Consider the following 17,060-nt stretch of genomic DNA (forward strand, 5'->3'; position numbering starts at 1 on the left):
ATTATTAAGACCAGAAGGAAAGACAGAAAGAAAAGAACAGAGAGGAACAAGGAAAAAAGCCAGAAAACAATTAACAAAATGGCAATAAGTACATACCTATCAATAATTACTTTAAACATAGTCTAAATCTTTCTTTTTTTATTTTTTTATTTTATTTTTTTAATGTTTATTTATTTTTGAGAGAGAGAGAGAGACAGAGTGTGAGCAGGGCAGGGGCAGAGAGAGAGGGAGACACAGAATCTGGAGCAGGCTCCAGGCTCTGAGCTGCCAGCACAGAGCCCAATGCAGGGCCGAAACCCACAAACCATGAGATCATGACCTGACCCCAAGTTGGACCGAGTGAGCCACCAGGCCAACCGAGTGAGCCACCAGGCGCCCCTAACTCTTTCAATCAAAAGACACAGAGTGGCTGAATGGATTTAAAAAAACAAACAAACAAAAACAAGATTCATCTATACACTGCCTATAAGAGACTCAGCTCAGAAGTAAGGACTGAAAGTAAAGGGATGGAAAAATATATTCTATGCAAATGGAAACAAACTGACAAAAAGCTGATGTAGCTAAATTTATTCAACAAAAAATACTTTAAAACAGACTGTAATAAAAGACAAAGAAGGGTATTACATAATGACTAAAGGGTCAAACTGGCAGGAAAATATAGCATGTATAAATATCTATGCACCCAACATAGAAGCACCAAAATATATAAAGCAAATATTAATAAACCTAAAAGGAGAGACAGCAATAGTAGGGGATTTTAACACTTCACTTACATCAATAGATAGATGATCTAAACAGATAATCAATAAGGAAACATCACCCTTAAACAACACATTAGACCAGATGGACTTAATATATTTATACAGAAAATTCCATCCAAAACAAAAACAAAAAAATAAAAACCACATTCTTGTCAAGTGCACATGGGACATTCTCCAGGACATATCACAGATTAGGCCACAAAGCAACTCTCAGAGTATTGAAATAGTATCAGGCATCTTTTCTGACCACAATGTTATGAAACTAGAAATCAGTTACAAGAAGACTGGAAAAAAATACAAAAGCATTAGAAATTAAATAACATGCTACTGAACAACCAATGAGTCATCAAAGAAGTAAAAAGGAAAAATCAAAAATACCTAGAGACATATGAAAACAGAAATACAACATACAAAAACCTATGGGATAAATCAGAAACGATTAAAGGAGAGAAGTTCATAGCAATACAGGCCTACCTCAAGAAACAAGGAAAATCTTAAATAAACAATCTAACTTTAAACAGAAAGTAACTACAAAAAGAACAACAAATGAAATGCAAAGTTAGGAGAAGGAAAGAAATAGTAAATATCAGAGGGGAAATAAATGAAATAAAGAATAAAAGGACAACAGAAAAGATCAATGAAACTAAGAGCTTGTTATTTGAAAAGATAAACAAAATTAACAAACATTAATTAGACTCACCAAGAAAAAGAGAGGGTGGGCTCAAATAAATAAAATCAGAAATGAAAGAGAATTACAACTGATACCACAGAAATACGAAGGATCATTAAGAGACTACTATCAACAATTACATACCAACAAACTGGACAACTTAGAAAAAATTATTAAATACCTAGAAACAAACAACTTCCAAGATTGAATCAGGAAGAACAGAAAAATCAGAATAGACTTATAATAGCAAACAGATTGAATCAGTAATCAAAAACCTCCCAACAGACAAAAACCCAAGATTAGCCAGCTTAGCTGGTGAATTCTAACAGACATTCAAAGATTTAGTATCTAGCCTTCTCAAACTCTCCCCAAAACACTGAAGAAGATGAGAGAATGCTTCCAAACTCATTTTATGAGGCCAGTATTACCCTGATACCAAAATTAGACAAGGACACAACAAAAAAAGAAGAAAATTACAGGCCAATAATCCTGGTGAACATGTATATGAAAACCCTCAACAAAATATTAGCAAACCAAATTCTAAAATACATAAAAAGAATCACACACCATGATCAAGTGGAATTCATTCCAGGATGAAAGGATGGTTCAACATGTGCACATCAATGTAATACAGATTAACAAAATGAAAAATAAAAATCATACGATCACTTCAATAGATGCAGAAAAAGCACCCAACAAAAGTCACATCCATTTACAATAAAAACTTTCAACATAGTGCTTAAAGAGAGAACGTACATACCCCAATGTAATAAAGGTCATATACAAGCCCACAAATAATATCATAATCAATGGTGAAAAGTTGAAAGCTTTTCCTCTAAGGTCAGGAACAAGACAAGGATGCCCACTCTCCCCACTATTATTCAACATAGTATTGGAAGTTCTAGTCATAGCATTCAGGCAAGACCAAAATAAGGCATCCAAATAGAAAAGGAAGATGTAAAATTGCCACTTTTTGCAGAAGATATGATATCATATATAGGAAGAGCCATAAGACTACACCAAAAGACTGTTTGAACCAATGAACAAATTCAATAAAGTGTCAGGGTACAAAATCAATAAACAAAAATCAGTTGTTTCTATACACTAACAACAAACTATCAGAAAGAAATTAAGAAAGCAATCCCATATATTATTGCATCAAAAATAACAAAATACCTAGGAATAAATTTAATAAAGGAGGTGAAAGCTTAATACATGGAACACCGTAAGATGGTGATGAAAGGAACTGAAGATGATACAAAGAAATGGATATTCCATGTTCATGGATTAGAAGAATTAATATTGTTAGAATGTACATATTACCCAAAACAGTCTACAAATTCAAAGCAACCCCTATCAAAATTCTAGTGGTATTGCTCACAGAAACAGAACGAATGATTCTAAAATATGTATGGAACCACAAAAGACCCTGAACAGCCAAAGCAATCTTGAGAAAGAACAAAGCCAGAGATAGCAAGCTTCCTGATTTCAAAACTATACTACGAAGCCACAGTAATTAAAACCATATGGAATTAACATAAAAGACATATGGATTCATGGAACAAAACAGAGAACCCAGAAATAAAGCCACACATATATGGCCAATTTACAACATAAAAGGATACACAACAGAGGAAGGGCGGCCTCTTTAATGAATGGGGTTGGGAAAACTGAACAGCTACATGCAGAAGAAGGAAATCAATACCTCCTACCACATACAAAAATTAATTCAAATAGATTAAAGACTTGAATGTAAAACCTGAAACCATAAAACACGAAAACACAAGTGGTAAGCCCCTCAACATCGGTCTTAGTAGGTTTTCTGGATGACTCCAGAGGGAAACAACAACAACAAAATAAACAAATGGGACTACATTACACTAAAAAGCTCTGCACAGCAAAGGAAAGCATTCAAAACAAAAAGGCAACCTAGTGAATGGAAGAAGGTATTTGCAAATCACATATTCGGTAAGGGGTTAATATCCAAAATTTTATAAAGAACTCATATAACTCAATAAAATAATAAATAAATCCAATTTAAAATTGGGCAGAGACACTCTCACCACTGTTGTTTAACATAGTGTTGGAAGTTCTAGCATCAGCAATCAGACAACAAAAGGAAATCAAAGGCATCAAAATTGGCAAGATGAAGTTTTCACTTTTTGCAGATGACATATTATAAATGGAAAATCCGATAGACTCCACCAGAAGTCTGCTAGAACTGATACATGAATTTAGCAAAGTTGCAGGATACAAAATCAATGTACAGAAATCAGTTGCATTCTTATACACTAATAATGAAGCAACAGAAAGACAAATAAAGAAACTGATCCCATTCACAATTGCACCAAGAAGCATAAAATACCTAGGAATAAATCTAACCAAAGATGTACACGATCTGTATGCTGAAAACTATAGAAAGCTCATGAAGGAAATTGAAGAAGATATAAAGAAATGGAAAAACATTCCATGCTCATGGGTTGGAAGAATAAATATTGTCAAAATGTCAATACTACCCAAAGCTATCTACACACTCAATGCAATCCCAATCAAAATTGCACCAGCATTCTTCTCAAAACTAGAACAAGCAATCCTAAAATTCATATGGAACCACAAAAGGCCCCGAATAGCCAAAGTAATTTTGAAGAAGAAGACCAAAGCAGGAGGCATCACAATCCCAGACTTTAGCCTCTACTACAAAGCTGTCATCATCAAGACAGCATGGTATTGGCACAAAAACAGACACATAGACCAATGGAATAGAATAGAAACCCCAGAATTGGACCCACAAATGTATGGCCAACTCATCTTTGACAAAGCAGGGAAGAATATCCAATGGAAAAAAGACAGTCTCTTTAACAAATGATGCTGGGAGAACTGGACAGCAACATGCAGAAGATTGAAACTAGACCACTTTCTCACACCATGCACAAAAATAAACTCAAAATGGATAAAGGACCTGAATGTGAGGCAGGAAACCATCAAAACCCTAGAGGAGGAAGCAGGAAAAGACCTTTTTGACCTCAGCCGTAGCAATTTCTTACTCAACACATCCCCAAAGGCAAGGGAATTAAAAAGCAAAAATGAACTACTGGGACCTTATGAAGATAAAAAGCTTCTGTACAGCAAAGGAAACAACCAACAAAACTAAAAGGCAACCAACGGAATGGGAAAAGATATTTGCAAATGACATATCGGACAAAGGGCTAGTATCCAAAATCTATAAAGAGCTCATCAAACTCCACACCCGAAAAACAAATAACCCAGTGAAGAAATGGGCAGAAAATATGAATAGACACTTCTCTAAAGAACATCCGGATGGCCAACAGGCACATGAAAAGATGCTCAACGTTGCTCCTCATCAGGGAAATACAAATCAAAACCACACTCAGATATCACCTCACACCAGTCAGAGTCGCCAAAATGAACAAATCAGGAGACTATAGATGCTGGAGAGGATGTGGAGAAATGGGAATCCTCTTGCACTGTTGGTGGGAATGCAAATTGGTGCAGCCGCTCTGGAAAGCAGTGTGGAGGTTCCTCAGAAAATTAAAAATAGACCTACCCTATGACCCAGCAATAGCACTCCTAGGAATTTACCCAAGGGATACAGGAGTGCTGATGCATAGGGGCACTTGTACCCCAATGTTCATAGCAGCACTCTCAACAATAGCCAAATTATGGAAAGAGCCTAAATGTCCATCAACTGATGAATGGATAAAGAAATTGTGGTTTATATACACAATGGAGTACTACATGGCAATGAGAAAGAACGAAATATGGCCTTTTGTAGCAAAGTGGATGGAACTGGAGAGTGTGATGCTAAGTGAAATAAGCCATACAGAGAAAGACAGATACCATATGTTTTCACTCCTATGTGGATCCTGAGAAACTTAACAGAAACCCATCGGGGAGGGGAAGGGGGGAAAAAAAAAAAAAAAAAAGGAGGTTAGAGTGGGAGAGAGCCAAAGCATAAGAGACTCTTAAAAACTGAGAACAAACTGAGAGTTGATGGGGGGTGGGAAGGAGGGGAGGGTGGGTGATGGGTATTGAGGAGGGCACCTTTTGGGATGAGCACTGGGTGTTGTATGGAAACCAATTTGACAATAAACTTCATATATTGAAAAAAAAATAAAAATAAAATTGGGCAGAGAATCTAGACATTTTCCCATTTCATGGCCAACAGGCACCAAAGATGCCCAACATCATTAATCACCAGGGAAATGAAAATTAAAACCACAATGAGTTATCACCTCATACCTGTCAGAATGGCTATTATCAAAAATAACAAGTGTTGGCAAGGATGTGGAGAAAAAGGGAACTCTCATGCACTGTTGGTGGGAATGCAAATTTGTGCAGACCCTGGAAAACAGTATGGGGATTCCTCAAAAAATTAGAAACAGACAACCATATGATCTAGCAATTCAACTTTTCAGTATCGATCTGAAGAAAATGAACACACTAGTATCAAAAGATATATGCACCCCTATGTGCCTTGTGGCATTATGTACAATAGCCAAGATATGGAAACAACCTAAGTGACCATCTATACATGAATGAATAAAGATGGGGGGTACACACATACACACACACACCACAACAGAATACTACAATACTATTCAGACATATTAAAGAATGAAATCTTACTATTTGTGACATTAATGGACTTGAGGGTATTATGCTAAGTGAAATGAGTCAGAAAGACAAATATCAATGATTTCACTTATAAGTAAACTCTGAAAAAACAAAACAAACTGACAAAACCAAAGCAAACCCAGTCTCATAGATACAGAGAACAGAGTGGTGGTTGCCAGGAGGGGAAGGGTATGAGGGGAGGGGGCAAAGTGGGTGAAGGGGATCAAGAGATACAAACATTCAGTTATGAAATAAATAAGTCATGGGGATGTAATGTACAGCACAAGGGGTACAGTCAATAATGGTCTATTAACCTTGTACGGTGACAGATGGTAACTAGACTTATGTGGTGATCAATTTTCAACATATACAAATGTTGAATCACTATGTTGTACACATGAAACTAAAACAATATTGTAGGTCAATTACACTTCAATTTAAAAAATGACAGAAGAGTATACATTGGTTTTCGAGATTTACTGTCCATCATTCCACTCCTGTGACAGCCTCAGAAGATCCTATACTGCAATCAAACTGCTCCATGGAATATAAGAATGTGTACACATACAATTACTAAGTACTATGGCCATATCTATGACAGCAGAATTAACAAATGAGGTATTTATTCACCAGTGTGTTTAACTCCCAAAGAGATAAAAAAATAGCTTAAGATTGTGTTTTAATTATACACTTGGTTATAAAACTAAACCTGACAAAGTCCTATAAGGCTAAGTCTATAAATGAAGAGTCTATTGAGTGTAATGAACCCTTTTTTTGGCTGCAACCAGCCAGGAGAGAAATATGCACAGACTATGCACAGCACATAATGGAATAATAAGGACACTGTAGGTGTTCCTAGCCTATTAAGCAGCTTCCATATCTCAATCAAGTTTCACTGCTCTCCATGAATCACTGTTTGTAAGAAATGTCTCTCAGGACATAATTAAAAACTTTGTTCTTTTCTAATGTAAGTAAGATTAAGAAAGACAATTGCTAATGCCAGTGACAAAGTGAATGGTCTGGACTCAAAATATTTCATAAATGATTTTAGTTTCTATTTAACACTACGTAAGTTTAAGGTGATCAGTTACAGTTTTCTTTCAAAGTTTATTACATTTAATGATAGAAATAATGTGGGAATTTACAAAGATTTCATGATATGTTTCTTATTTATGTTAAAGAGGTCTCTTATCCAAACAACTACAACATGTTAATAAGGTAATTAGGAATCCTTTGGAGAATTAAATTTTATTTATTTAATCCCTGAAAATACTACTGCTGTTGTATATTGTACTTGCGTATCAGCTTGATTGTTTTCTTAGTATTTTACACTTTTTTAAAGTTTATTTATCTATTTATTTTGAGAGAGAGAGAGAGAGAGAGAGAGAGAGGGGCGGGGGGCGGGCATGGGGGGACGGGCAGAATCCCAAACAGGCTCCATGCTGTCAGTACAGAGCCCGATGAAAGGTTCAATCCCATGAACCATGAAATCATGACTTATGCCAAAATCAAGAGTCGGATGCTTAACCAACTGAGCCACCCAGGCACCCCAATATTTTACATTTCTAAAGAAACACAGAGCTATAGGGAAGTCTACCCAAGCAAACCACTCACCCAAACTGAGTGGTCTGTGCTTACAAACTTCACTGATAACTGCTTGCAGATTCGCCACTATCTGGTCACTTGGCATATCGAGCTGAAAGAAAAGGATATATAACATTAATAATGTGAAAGTGAGAAGACAATACAACTTTTAGTAACTGCATCAGTATTTATTTTAGGCAGTGTCTTTCAAATATTCAACTAATGCGAACTATCTATTAAAAGACCTTACTCTGGAAGAAAAAGTTTCTGTAACTCTTCTTTTAGAATGCTACATTCACATGTCCTTACATGTCAAGACTTAATTATCTTATGGAACATGTCATAGTAAAGTATTTTGAAGTTGTTCTACTTGAGACTCCTTAATTTCCAAGTAATTTCCCCAAAGCACATCCTGAGGCAGAATATACCATCCCCTGATCCCTACTCCCAAGGAATTAGTGATACTTCCTCTTGAAGTTTTTTTATTAATTTACTTTTACAGGAAACTAAGAAAATGTTTAGAAGTTCATGCTTTCAGGAATACAAAATAAAACTACTTAACACACACACTCAAACATCACATATCTGATACAGAGACATTTTCAGTATGCTATGGTAACACTCTATGCGGTAATAATTATCCCAGTACTCAACAAAAATTACAGTAAGTAAATATATACTGAACAAGCACTACTCATAAAACTCCAAAACCTAGCTCCTAAATTTGTAAAGTCCCTGTGTTTATCATTCAAATTCAATGCATGTTACTCTTCTAAAATACACTACTTAAATTAGTTATATTCCATCCCAGTGTTTAAAGGATTTTAAGCTTTGTCAAATGAATCAATTTTTTAAAATTTGTGTAAAACTCGTAATAGCATAACTGGCAAAAATCACATGGTAACAGTTCAAGTTCAAGCAAGGTTTCTGTTTTCCAACGACTCTGAGACCATTGCAAGAAATGTGCTGGGTAATAAGCATAAAGAGAATTCCTCATGAAAAAATTATTCTCATTACCAACAGACAACATTTATTTGACACTCACTTGAACATGATGCAATATCAAACTCTAAATGAGAAGGTCTGGACATTATTGGAGGAATTTTCACTTTATGCCAATCCTTAAGTGGGAGTTCTAATAGGAAAAAAAAAAATCAAGCAATGCTTAATTCACCTTCTGAAGTCCACAGAACTTACAGATTTTAATCTGCAGTGAATCAAGTAGTTCACTGGCAGAAAAGGCACCTTACATTTGCTATGTTAAAAATCAAATCAGTCATTGAAAAAAAATTAAAAGAAATGGGGTGCCTGGGTGGGTCAGTGGGTTAGGCATCTGATTTCGGCTCAGGTCATGATCTCGCCGTTCGTGAGTTCAAGCTGTGCATCTGGCTCTGTGCTGACAGCTCAGAGCCTAGAGCCTGCTTCCAATTCTGTGTCTCCCTCACTCTCTGACCCTCCCCCACTTGTACTCTTTCTCTCTCTCTCTCAAAAATAAACATTAAAAAAAATTTAAATCAAAACAAAAACATTATTCTCCACATTAATCAAATTGTCCTTTCTATCATCCACTGAAGTAACAGTTACGGCTCTAGTAAGTTCGTTCACCCTTCGTTAAAGACCTACAGCTACCTTAAATTTGGGAAAGTAATAGATACAAGAAATAGCACAAGAAATAATAGATACAAGCAAAAGCAAGATGTCCAACATATTTTTTTTTACTATTTAATAACTATTAAGTTATGCTCTACATTGTTATACTATCTATAATACACTAAACTCAACTAAACTTTCTGTAGACTTATACTGCCTACAGTAAGCTAAAATAAAATGCTACACAAATGCAACATGTGCTTTAGAAATACAAAACAAAGACTTCCTCAGCAACTTTCAGAACTAGGATACCTTCAATGATTTCATTAAGTTCTAAAATATGTAAAAAGGTTTTTAAACATAGTTTACATTTTTGTCCAAATTTTAGCACCTCTAATCTTTAGTACTGTATCCTCTGTGGAATTTTAAAATATATTTATAACCATAACACTTCATTTTACCTTTTCTTTTAGATATTACACAAAATTATGAAAAATTATATATATTATGAAATATATATATTATATATATGATTTACATAATAACTGTTGTTATATTTTTAATTTCTTTAATGTTTATTTATTTTTGAGAGAGAGGCAGAGAGACAGAGCATGAGTGGGGGAGGGGCAGAGAGACAGGGAGACACAGAATCCAAAGCAGGCTCCTGTCTTTGAGCTGTCAGCACAGAGCCCGACAAAGGGCTCGAACCCACAAACCGCAAGATCATGACCTGAACTGAAGTCGGCTTAACCAACTGAGCCACCCACGCATCCCTAACTATGATTACTTAATTGGCTACTGATGCTAAGATAATTATGGACCAAAAAAAAAAAAAATGTATGCATGCATGAATTTTATCAAAACTTGCACAGGAAATGTACTTGGGCTGACAGTAATCTAGAGAGAACTCAGGAAAGCAACATTTGCAAGCTTCTCTACCAATATCTCAGTTACTCTGCACTTCCATGGTGCTCTCATACAATATTCTCATGCAAAAAGGCAAGGATGAACCATTTTGAGGAGATGGTATTATCTGTTAGATTCTCAATATCAGAGCATAAGACTTGGTACAGCAGGAAAGAAAAAAAATGGGACTGGTGGACCTTGACTATGGTAAGCACTGTATTTGCATATGTGCATATGTGTGTATTTGAATATCTAATAGTCACAATATTATCCAGGTTTAGCTAAAGACTGTTCACTATAGGGCAAGACAGTTATTTCTCATTCTGTAGCACACATGGTGTCAAGAAATGAAAATTCTGAATCCTACTTCTGCTTAACATCCCTCCCTTATTATGTCAAAAATAATTCCCTAAGCAGACGAGAAGGAAGATTTACCAAAGATGTTTGGGTGGAGGTGAACTCTGTGACTCTCTTTGCTTTAACTATCAGATTTTCATCTTTCCATGCAATTCCTAACCTGTCTTCATGAGTTTCTACAATTATGAGAAACTAAAAATCTGCTGTTCCTGACCATTTTTTCATCCCTTTGAGATGCAGATGTATGCAAGGCAAACTGTATTCATGAAAGTGTCTAAGGCAACGATTTTTTTTCCAGGTTTTTAAATTCCAATTGGTTAACATCAGTGTAATAGTAGTTTCAGGTGTAGAACTTAGTGATTCATCACTTACATATAACACCCAGTGCTCATCTCAACAAGTGCCTTCACTTAATGCCCATCACTCATTTAGCCCATCCCCCCCCAACTCCAGTCCAGCAGCCCTCAGTTTGTTCTCCATAGTTAACAGTCTGTTTTCTGCATTGCCTCTCTTTTTCTTTCCCCTATGCTCATCTGTTGTTGTTCTTTTTAAATTTTTTTTTTAACGTTTATTTTTGAGAAACAGGGCATGAGCAGGAAAGGGGCAGAGAGAGGGAAACACAGCATTAGCAGCAGGCTCCAGGCTCTGAGCATTCTCTACAGAGCTCAAAGTGGGGCTCGAACCCATGAACCATGAGGTCATGACCTGAGCTGAAGTCAGACCTCGACCTACTGAGCCACACAGGTGCCCCCACCTGTTTTAAGTTCCACAAATGAGTGAAATCACATGTGACTTATTTCACTTGGCATAATACTCTCTAGCTCCATCCACATCCTTACAGATGGCAAGATTCCATTCTTTTTGATGGCTGAGTAATATCCCATTGTGTGTGTGTGTGTGTGTGTGTGTATGTACACATCTTCTTTATCCATTCATCAGTCAATAGACATTTGGGCTCTTTCCATAACTTGGCTATTGTTGATATGCTGCTGTAAATATCCAGGTGCATGTATCCCTTCAAATCAGTATTTTTGTATCCTCTAGGTAAAACCAGCTAGTGCAATTGCTGGATCAAAGGGTAGTTCTATTTTTAACTTTCTGAGGAACCTCCATGTGTTTTTCAGAGTAGCTGCACCAGTTTGCATTCCCACCAACGGTGCAAGAGGGTTCCCCTTTTTCAGCATCCTTGTCAACATCTATTTCCTGTGTTGTTAATTTTAGCCATTCTGACAGGTGTGAGGTGATATCTCATCGTGGTATTGATTTGCATTTCCCCGATGATGAGTGATGTTGAGCATCTTTTCATGTGTCTGTTAGCCATCTGTATGTCTTCTTTGGAAAAATGTCTATTCATGTCTTCTGCTCATTTTTTAAAAAAAATATTTATTTTTGAAAAAGAGAGAGAGAGAGTAGGGGAGGGGCAGAGAGAGAGGGAGACAGAGTATCTGAAGCAGACATCGTGCTGACAGCAGAGAGCCCAATACAGGGCTCAAACTCACAAACTGCAAGATCATGACCTAAGCCGAAGTCAGGCGTTTAACTGACTGAACCACCCAGGCACCCCATCCTCTGCCCATTTTTTAATTGGATTGTTTTTTGGATGTTGAGTTTGAGAAGTTCTTTACAGATCTTGGATACTAGCCCCTTACCAGGTATGTCATTTGCAAATACCTTTTTCCATTCCAAAGTTTGCCTTTTGGTTTTGTTCACAGTTTTCCTTCCTGTGCAGAAGCTTTTTATCTTGATGTAAGTCCCAGTAGTCTGTTTTTGTTTTTGTTTCCCTGGCCTCGGGAGATGTATTAGATCCCTGGCTGTGACCTTTTCTTGTTTTCTCTTTTGAGACAAATTCCTCCATCTTGGCATTTCGTCTCTGTCTTCTGTGTATTATGAAAGCCTGTAATGTTTCCTGATCCTGAGAGTAATGGGTTTATGAAGAAGAGGGAATCTAATTTTCAGGGCCTAGCACTTCAAGAACTGCCTCTGGCGTGTGCTGCGTGCACTCTGCTGCTGTGTTATGGCTGCTCTATCCCTCAGGTCAGTCCTCTCTCTGCAGAGTTTCTCCTTGGCTGCAGTGGGGAGCATTTGGACCTTAGCCAGAAATGTGGCAAGTTTTAACCAGGTGTGCTCTAGTCAGCTTGCTAAAAGAGACCTGATGCCATTTCTACTAGACTCGAACCTTTGCAGAACTCTATGGTCAGCAGACATAGTGGGTGTGGGGGTTTGTGCTGGTCTTCTCGGGAGGGGTCCCGCTGGCACCGGTCGTTAGGCAAACTTACCCCAGAAAAGCAGTACCAGCAGAGCGCAGGGTGGGCGGGACTTGGTGTTCAGCGGGTTAGGCAGCCAATGTTGGCACTGTGCTGTTTACTGAAGTTGGTTTATGCTGAGAGGTTGGGGGAGTGAAATGGTGCCCACCAGTTCTTTTGTCCCTGGACAGGCAATGCCACCTGTCACAGATACGCTCCAAAATGTACTCACAGTCCCTCCCCACTCCTTAGGTGATCTTCAGATTGCACAGCTTGCCCTGGGTTGTTTGCCTGCCTCCACTCCAGGAGTAGGACAGCATCCTCAGGTCTTTATTACAGCCAAGCCTGGGGACCTTTGAAACTCCAGTCTTGGAGCTCCATTGGCTGCAAAAACTCAAAATTCAGCCCCTCTCCTTTTCCCAGCCAATGACTTTGGGGAAGTGTTTTTGTATTTATCCCTGTGTGTTCCACTCTCTCTCTCTGGCCTTTCTCCACAACCAGGACTCCCCCCCCCCCCCCCCCCCCCGCAGTACCCTTGATCAGATACATTTCTCTCCTAAACCAGGTATCCACACTGCCTACCTTCCTCCAAGCAGCCTCTTCTCTCCCTCTAATTGTGGAGTTTGTTCTATCAGTCCTCAGGTCAATTTCTTGAGTATTCAGAATGATTGCAGAATTACCTAGCTGTGTTCAAGGAGGACAAGGCAAGCCTAGGGTCCTCCTACGATGCAGCCATCTTAGCTCCATCTTAACTCTGCCCCGCCCAAGCAATGACTCTTAAACTTTTTTGGGTCATGAAACCTCACTCCAGAAAACTGCACACAAGCACACAAAAAAATTAACCTATGCTTTCACAGGCTTCATGGATTATCTGATTAAAAGAAAGGGGAAGAGAGAAGAAAGGCTTCTGAAAAAAGTGTGTCAGCTAAAAGGGATCCCTAGTCACACTTTTGAGAACTGCTAGCCAAAAGGTAAGTTTTAAAATATTTTGGAAGACTAAGGACTACAGTGTAGGAAAATAATCTGGCTGAATTTTTTACCTTTTACAGAGGATAAAAAGAAAATACACACACAAGCAAAATACATATACATGATTTTTAAACAATCACATGATCCTCCTAAAGTGGCCAACTACTGTCACTATAAATGTTCTGACAGCCTCTAAATGTATGATCATCTCTAAGTGGAAACTGTAAAGAGGACTGCTCCTTTGGAAAGCACTTGTTAGAACATCTGGCCTCCCAAATCTCTTCCAAATGCAATGTTCTAAGATTCTGCAGATGGGCCAATCCTCTTAATCACCATGACTCCTTACAGTCTAAACCAAGGAAAGGAAGATAATCTGTGTGTCCTCTATACAACATTAAGGAAAGTAATAATAATAATTGATTGATTGAGCAGCTCTATTTATTGAGTAAATTCTCTGAGCCAGGCTCTATTCTAAGCATTAAACATTCTCATTCATTTCTCCTAAGAATCCTTTGAAATAGGAACTACTGCAATTGCTCTCTTACCATTAGAAACTGAGACCTAGAGGGCTCCTGGGGGGCTCAGTCAGTGGAGTGTCTGACTCTTGATTTACGCTCAGGTCATGATCTCGTGGTTGGTGGGACTGAGTTCCACGTCAGGTCTGTGCTATCAGCCTGCTTGGGATTCTCTCTCTCTCTCCCTCTCTCTCTCTCTCTCTCTCTCTCAAAATAAATAAAAACTTTAAGAAAAAGAAAAGAAACAGACTTGGAAAACTTTGTTAACTTATCCAAGTGCACACACCCTGGTAAGTAGTGGCTCAGCAGCTATGTTCATGAGCTCTAAAGGCAGAGAAATGTAAATCTGAACCCCATTTCCTCTACCTTGGACACAGTTTTTAAGTGTTGGTAATTCTTACGAAAGATGAAGTATAAGTTTTGGGAAAATACAAAAGGAGTTTGTTATAAACTAAGAGCTGAAAAAGAGGAAACTAAGTGAAATACTTAACGGAAAAGAATATGCATTTAAGTGGGAAAAATATGAATTTTTCTTTCTGCCAAATGAATCCTTTACTACCCTCCAAGCTTTTAGGTGGTTACACCCTATCATTCAGCAACCCTTTCTTGGCCCCCACTCTGTCCATCATCATCCTGAAAGCTAGAAACAGAAAGGTGAGTAAGAATCAAAACTTGCCCTCAGGGAGCTTAGAATCTGGTCACTAAAATACAACATCACAGGTGACACTCTAACTATATGAACAACGTTCTACAAGGGCACAGAGGAAGAAGTGATGGACTTTGACAGAGAAGGCTACCCAAAGAAGGTGATACACGGGCTTAAAGATTAAGTTAGTCTTAAAAGATGAAGTTTTGAGGAACAATGAGGATCTTCCAGGCAGAAGGAGCAGCATGAGCTAATGTGATAACAAGGTAGAACAGGTTACCATTAAGTGACTCATTATATCTGGGCCTAGGGTTGCAAACTCAAACTCAAATGCCTACAGTGGCCAGACCAGGTAATGTGCAGGATTGAAAGAAGCCTAGGTTTGAGTGCATATGTCTACAACACCTGTGTGACACAGGCTGTGCAGAGGTGGATAGCAACACTCCATATGGAGGAGACAGTAAGCTACTCGACACTAATAAACTGTTACACTGAGAGGGCTGTGGGTCCACTGTTACCAGAATCCCTGACTTGTCAAGAACCAGAAATCTGAAGTTCTTTGTGATATCATCTAGTTTTTAAATGCTGATTCAAGAAAACAAAACAAAACCACTATCCAGGACCAATAAAATAAGTTTGGGGACCTAATTCAGCCTGTAAGCTGCCAATTGGTAACTCCAGACTTTAGCCTGCTTCCCTGAAAATAGCAAGAAATGCTAAATTTGAAACTGATGTAGTGATTCGAGACTACAAAGAGATGTGAATATAAAGATAAAGATTTTATTTAGAACTGCGAGCAGTGAGAAGCTATTCAATGTTTCTCAGCAGACAAATGGTATATCTGATCAATGTCTTACAAAGAATTCTAGAGGAAGGGTATGCGTAAAACAGTTGGCAAACTTTCTCTATAAATGGTCAGACAGTAAATATTTGGGGCTTTGCAGGCCAAACAGTCTGTGCTGCAACTACTCAATTCTGCTATTTTAGCAAGAAAGAAGCCATAGACAATACACAAATGAATGACTGCACCTGTGTTCCAACAAAACGCTACTTACAAAACACGTGGAGAGCTAGAAATGGTCCCCAGGCCAGTTTGCAAACCCCTGATGTGGAAGACAGACTGAAGGATGTTTGAGGAAGTGAATGGGCAAAAAAAAGCCATTAATTTTTGTGCGATGAAAAAGATTTTTGTTTTGTTTGGTTAACAGAAAGCTTTGTTGGGTGCTGAGAGATTTCTGGTATCCTACTATGTATCCATCTACTATGCAGATGAAGCAAAAAAAATGTTTTGTCAGGCTAAGAATTGCATTGCCATTTAAAGTAACAGTAGGGAAAATGCTTAGCAACTGTTTTAACAGCTGTTGTAAGCTTAGATATGTGTTTGGAAGAAGATGTTGCATGGGGCTTTTCTGGAAGTTTCTTCAGGACTGATTATCAGGTCCTAAATATGAAAGCAAAAAAAGGCATTTAATACCCTATATTCTAAAGAAAGATACCAACAATTAAGGCCGCCAAAAAGGTGCTATTATAATCAACACCTACCTAAGTAGAAGCAGGCCAAGTGAGGGGAGGCAAGGCTCCAAGAAGCTACTCTGTGGAGATGAGTGGGGCACCTGTCAGAAGGGGAGACTAGTGGGCTGAACATGTGGTATTAAAGACCTCAAACCAATAAGGGCTGGCCAGAGAAGCAGCAATGATCAAGTGGGGGCAACAAATTCAGGCAGATAAGCAGAGGCATGTGCCTTTCCTGCCTTAATACCCCAGGGTAGTCAGGCCTGAGAAACAGATTGGGGCAAAGTATCTCAGAAGTGAATCAAGTCATTGCAGAACTCTAAGGTCTAGAGTGGGAGGTTTTGTGAGTGAAGACTTCATAAGCCCTCCTCACATCAGATCACATGAACAATAAAAACCTGGTTCCAAACTGAGCAAGGGAAATCTTTGCATGGGAGATTAGAGTTCTGAACTGCATCAGACTGCACTTGTAATTACTGACAGTCACTGGAAACTATGAGATCTATCTAATGTGCCAGGGAAGGGAACACAGAAAGGAAATCATACCCATGGCACAATAAGAAAATGGAGGAAACTATTCCATGTTTGTATCCCACTAAATTCAGACTTCAATAGTTATAAATTTATACATACTACTTCTATACATACGAAAGACGTCAAGATTAAAAAGCA

At 38.1% G+C, this 17,060-nt stretch overlaps 1 protein-coding gene across 3 annotated transcripts in view; it reads right to left on the reverse strand.

Annotated features, from left to right (window-relative positions):
* Window positions 1-17,060, reverse strand: part of MRPL1 (mitochondrial ribosomal protein L1) — a 98,794-nt gene that overhangs the window by 2,950 nt on the left and 78,784 nt on the right. For 2 of the 3 annotated variants that reach the window (XM_058722164.1, XM_058722163.1), the window contains exon 8: window positions 7,681-7,762. The exons of the other annotated variant lie outside the window; for it this stretch is intronic. In XM_058722164.1, coding sequence (XP_058578147.1) covers window positions 7,681-7,762 — 82 coding nt within the window. The remainder of the gene's footprint in view (window positions 1-7,680; window positions 7,763-17,060) is intronic. 3 annotated transcript variants of the gene reach the window in all.

This window comes from Neofelis nebulosa, chromosome 3 (genome assembly GCF_028018385.1).
Source record: "Neofelis nebulosa isolate mNeoNeb1 chromosome 3, mNeoNeb1.pri, whole genome shotgun sequence".
Classification (NCBI taxonomy): domain Eukaryota; kingdom Metazoa; phylum Chordata; class Mammalia; order Carnivora; family Felidae; genus Neofelis; species Neofelis nebulosa.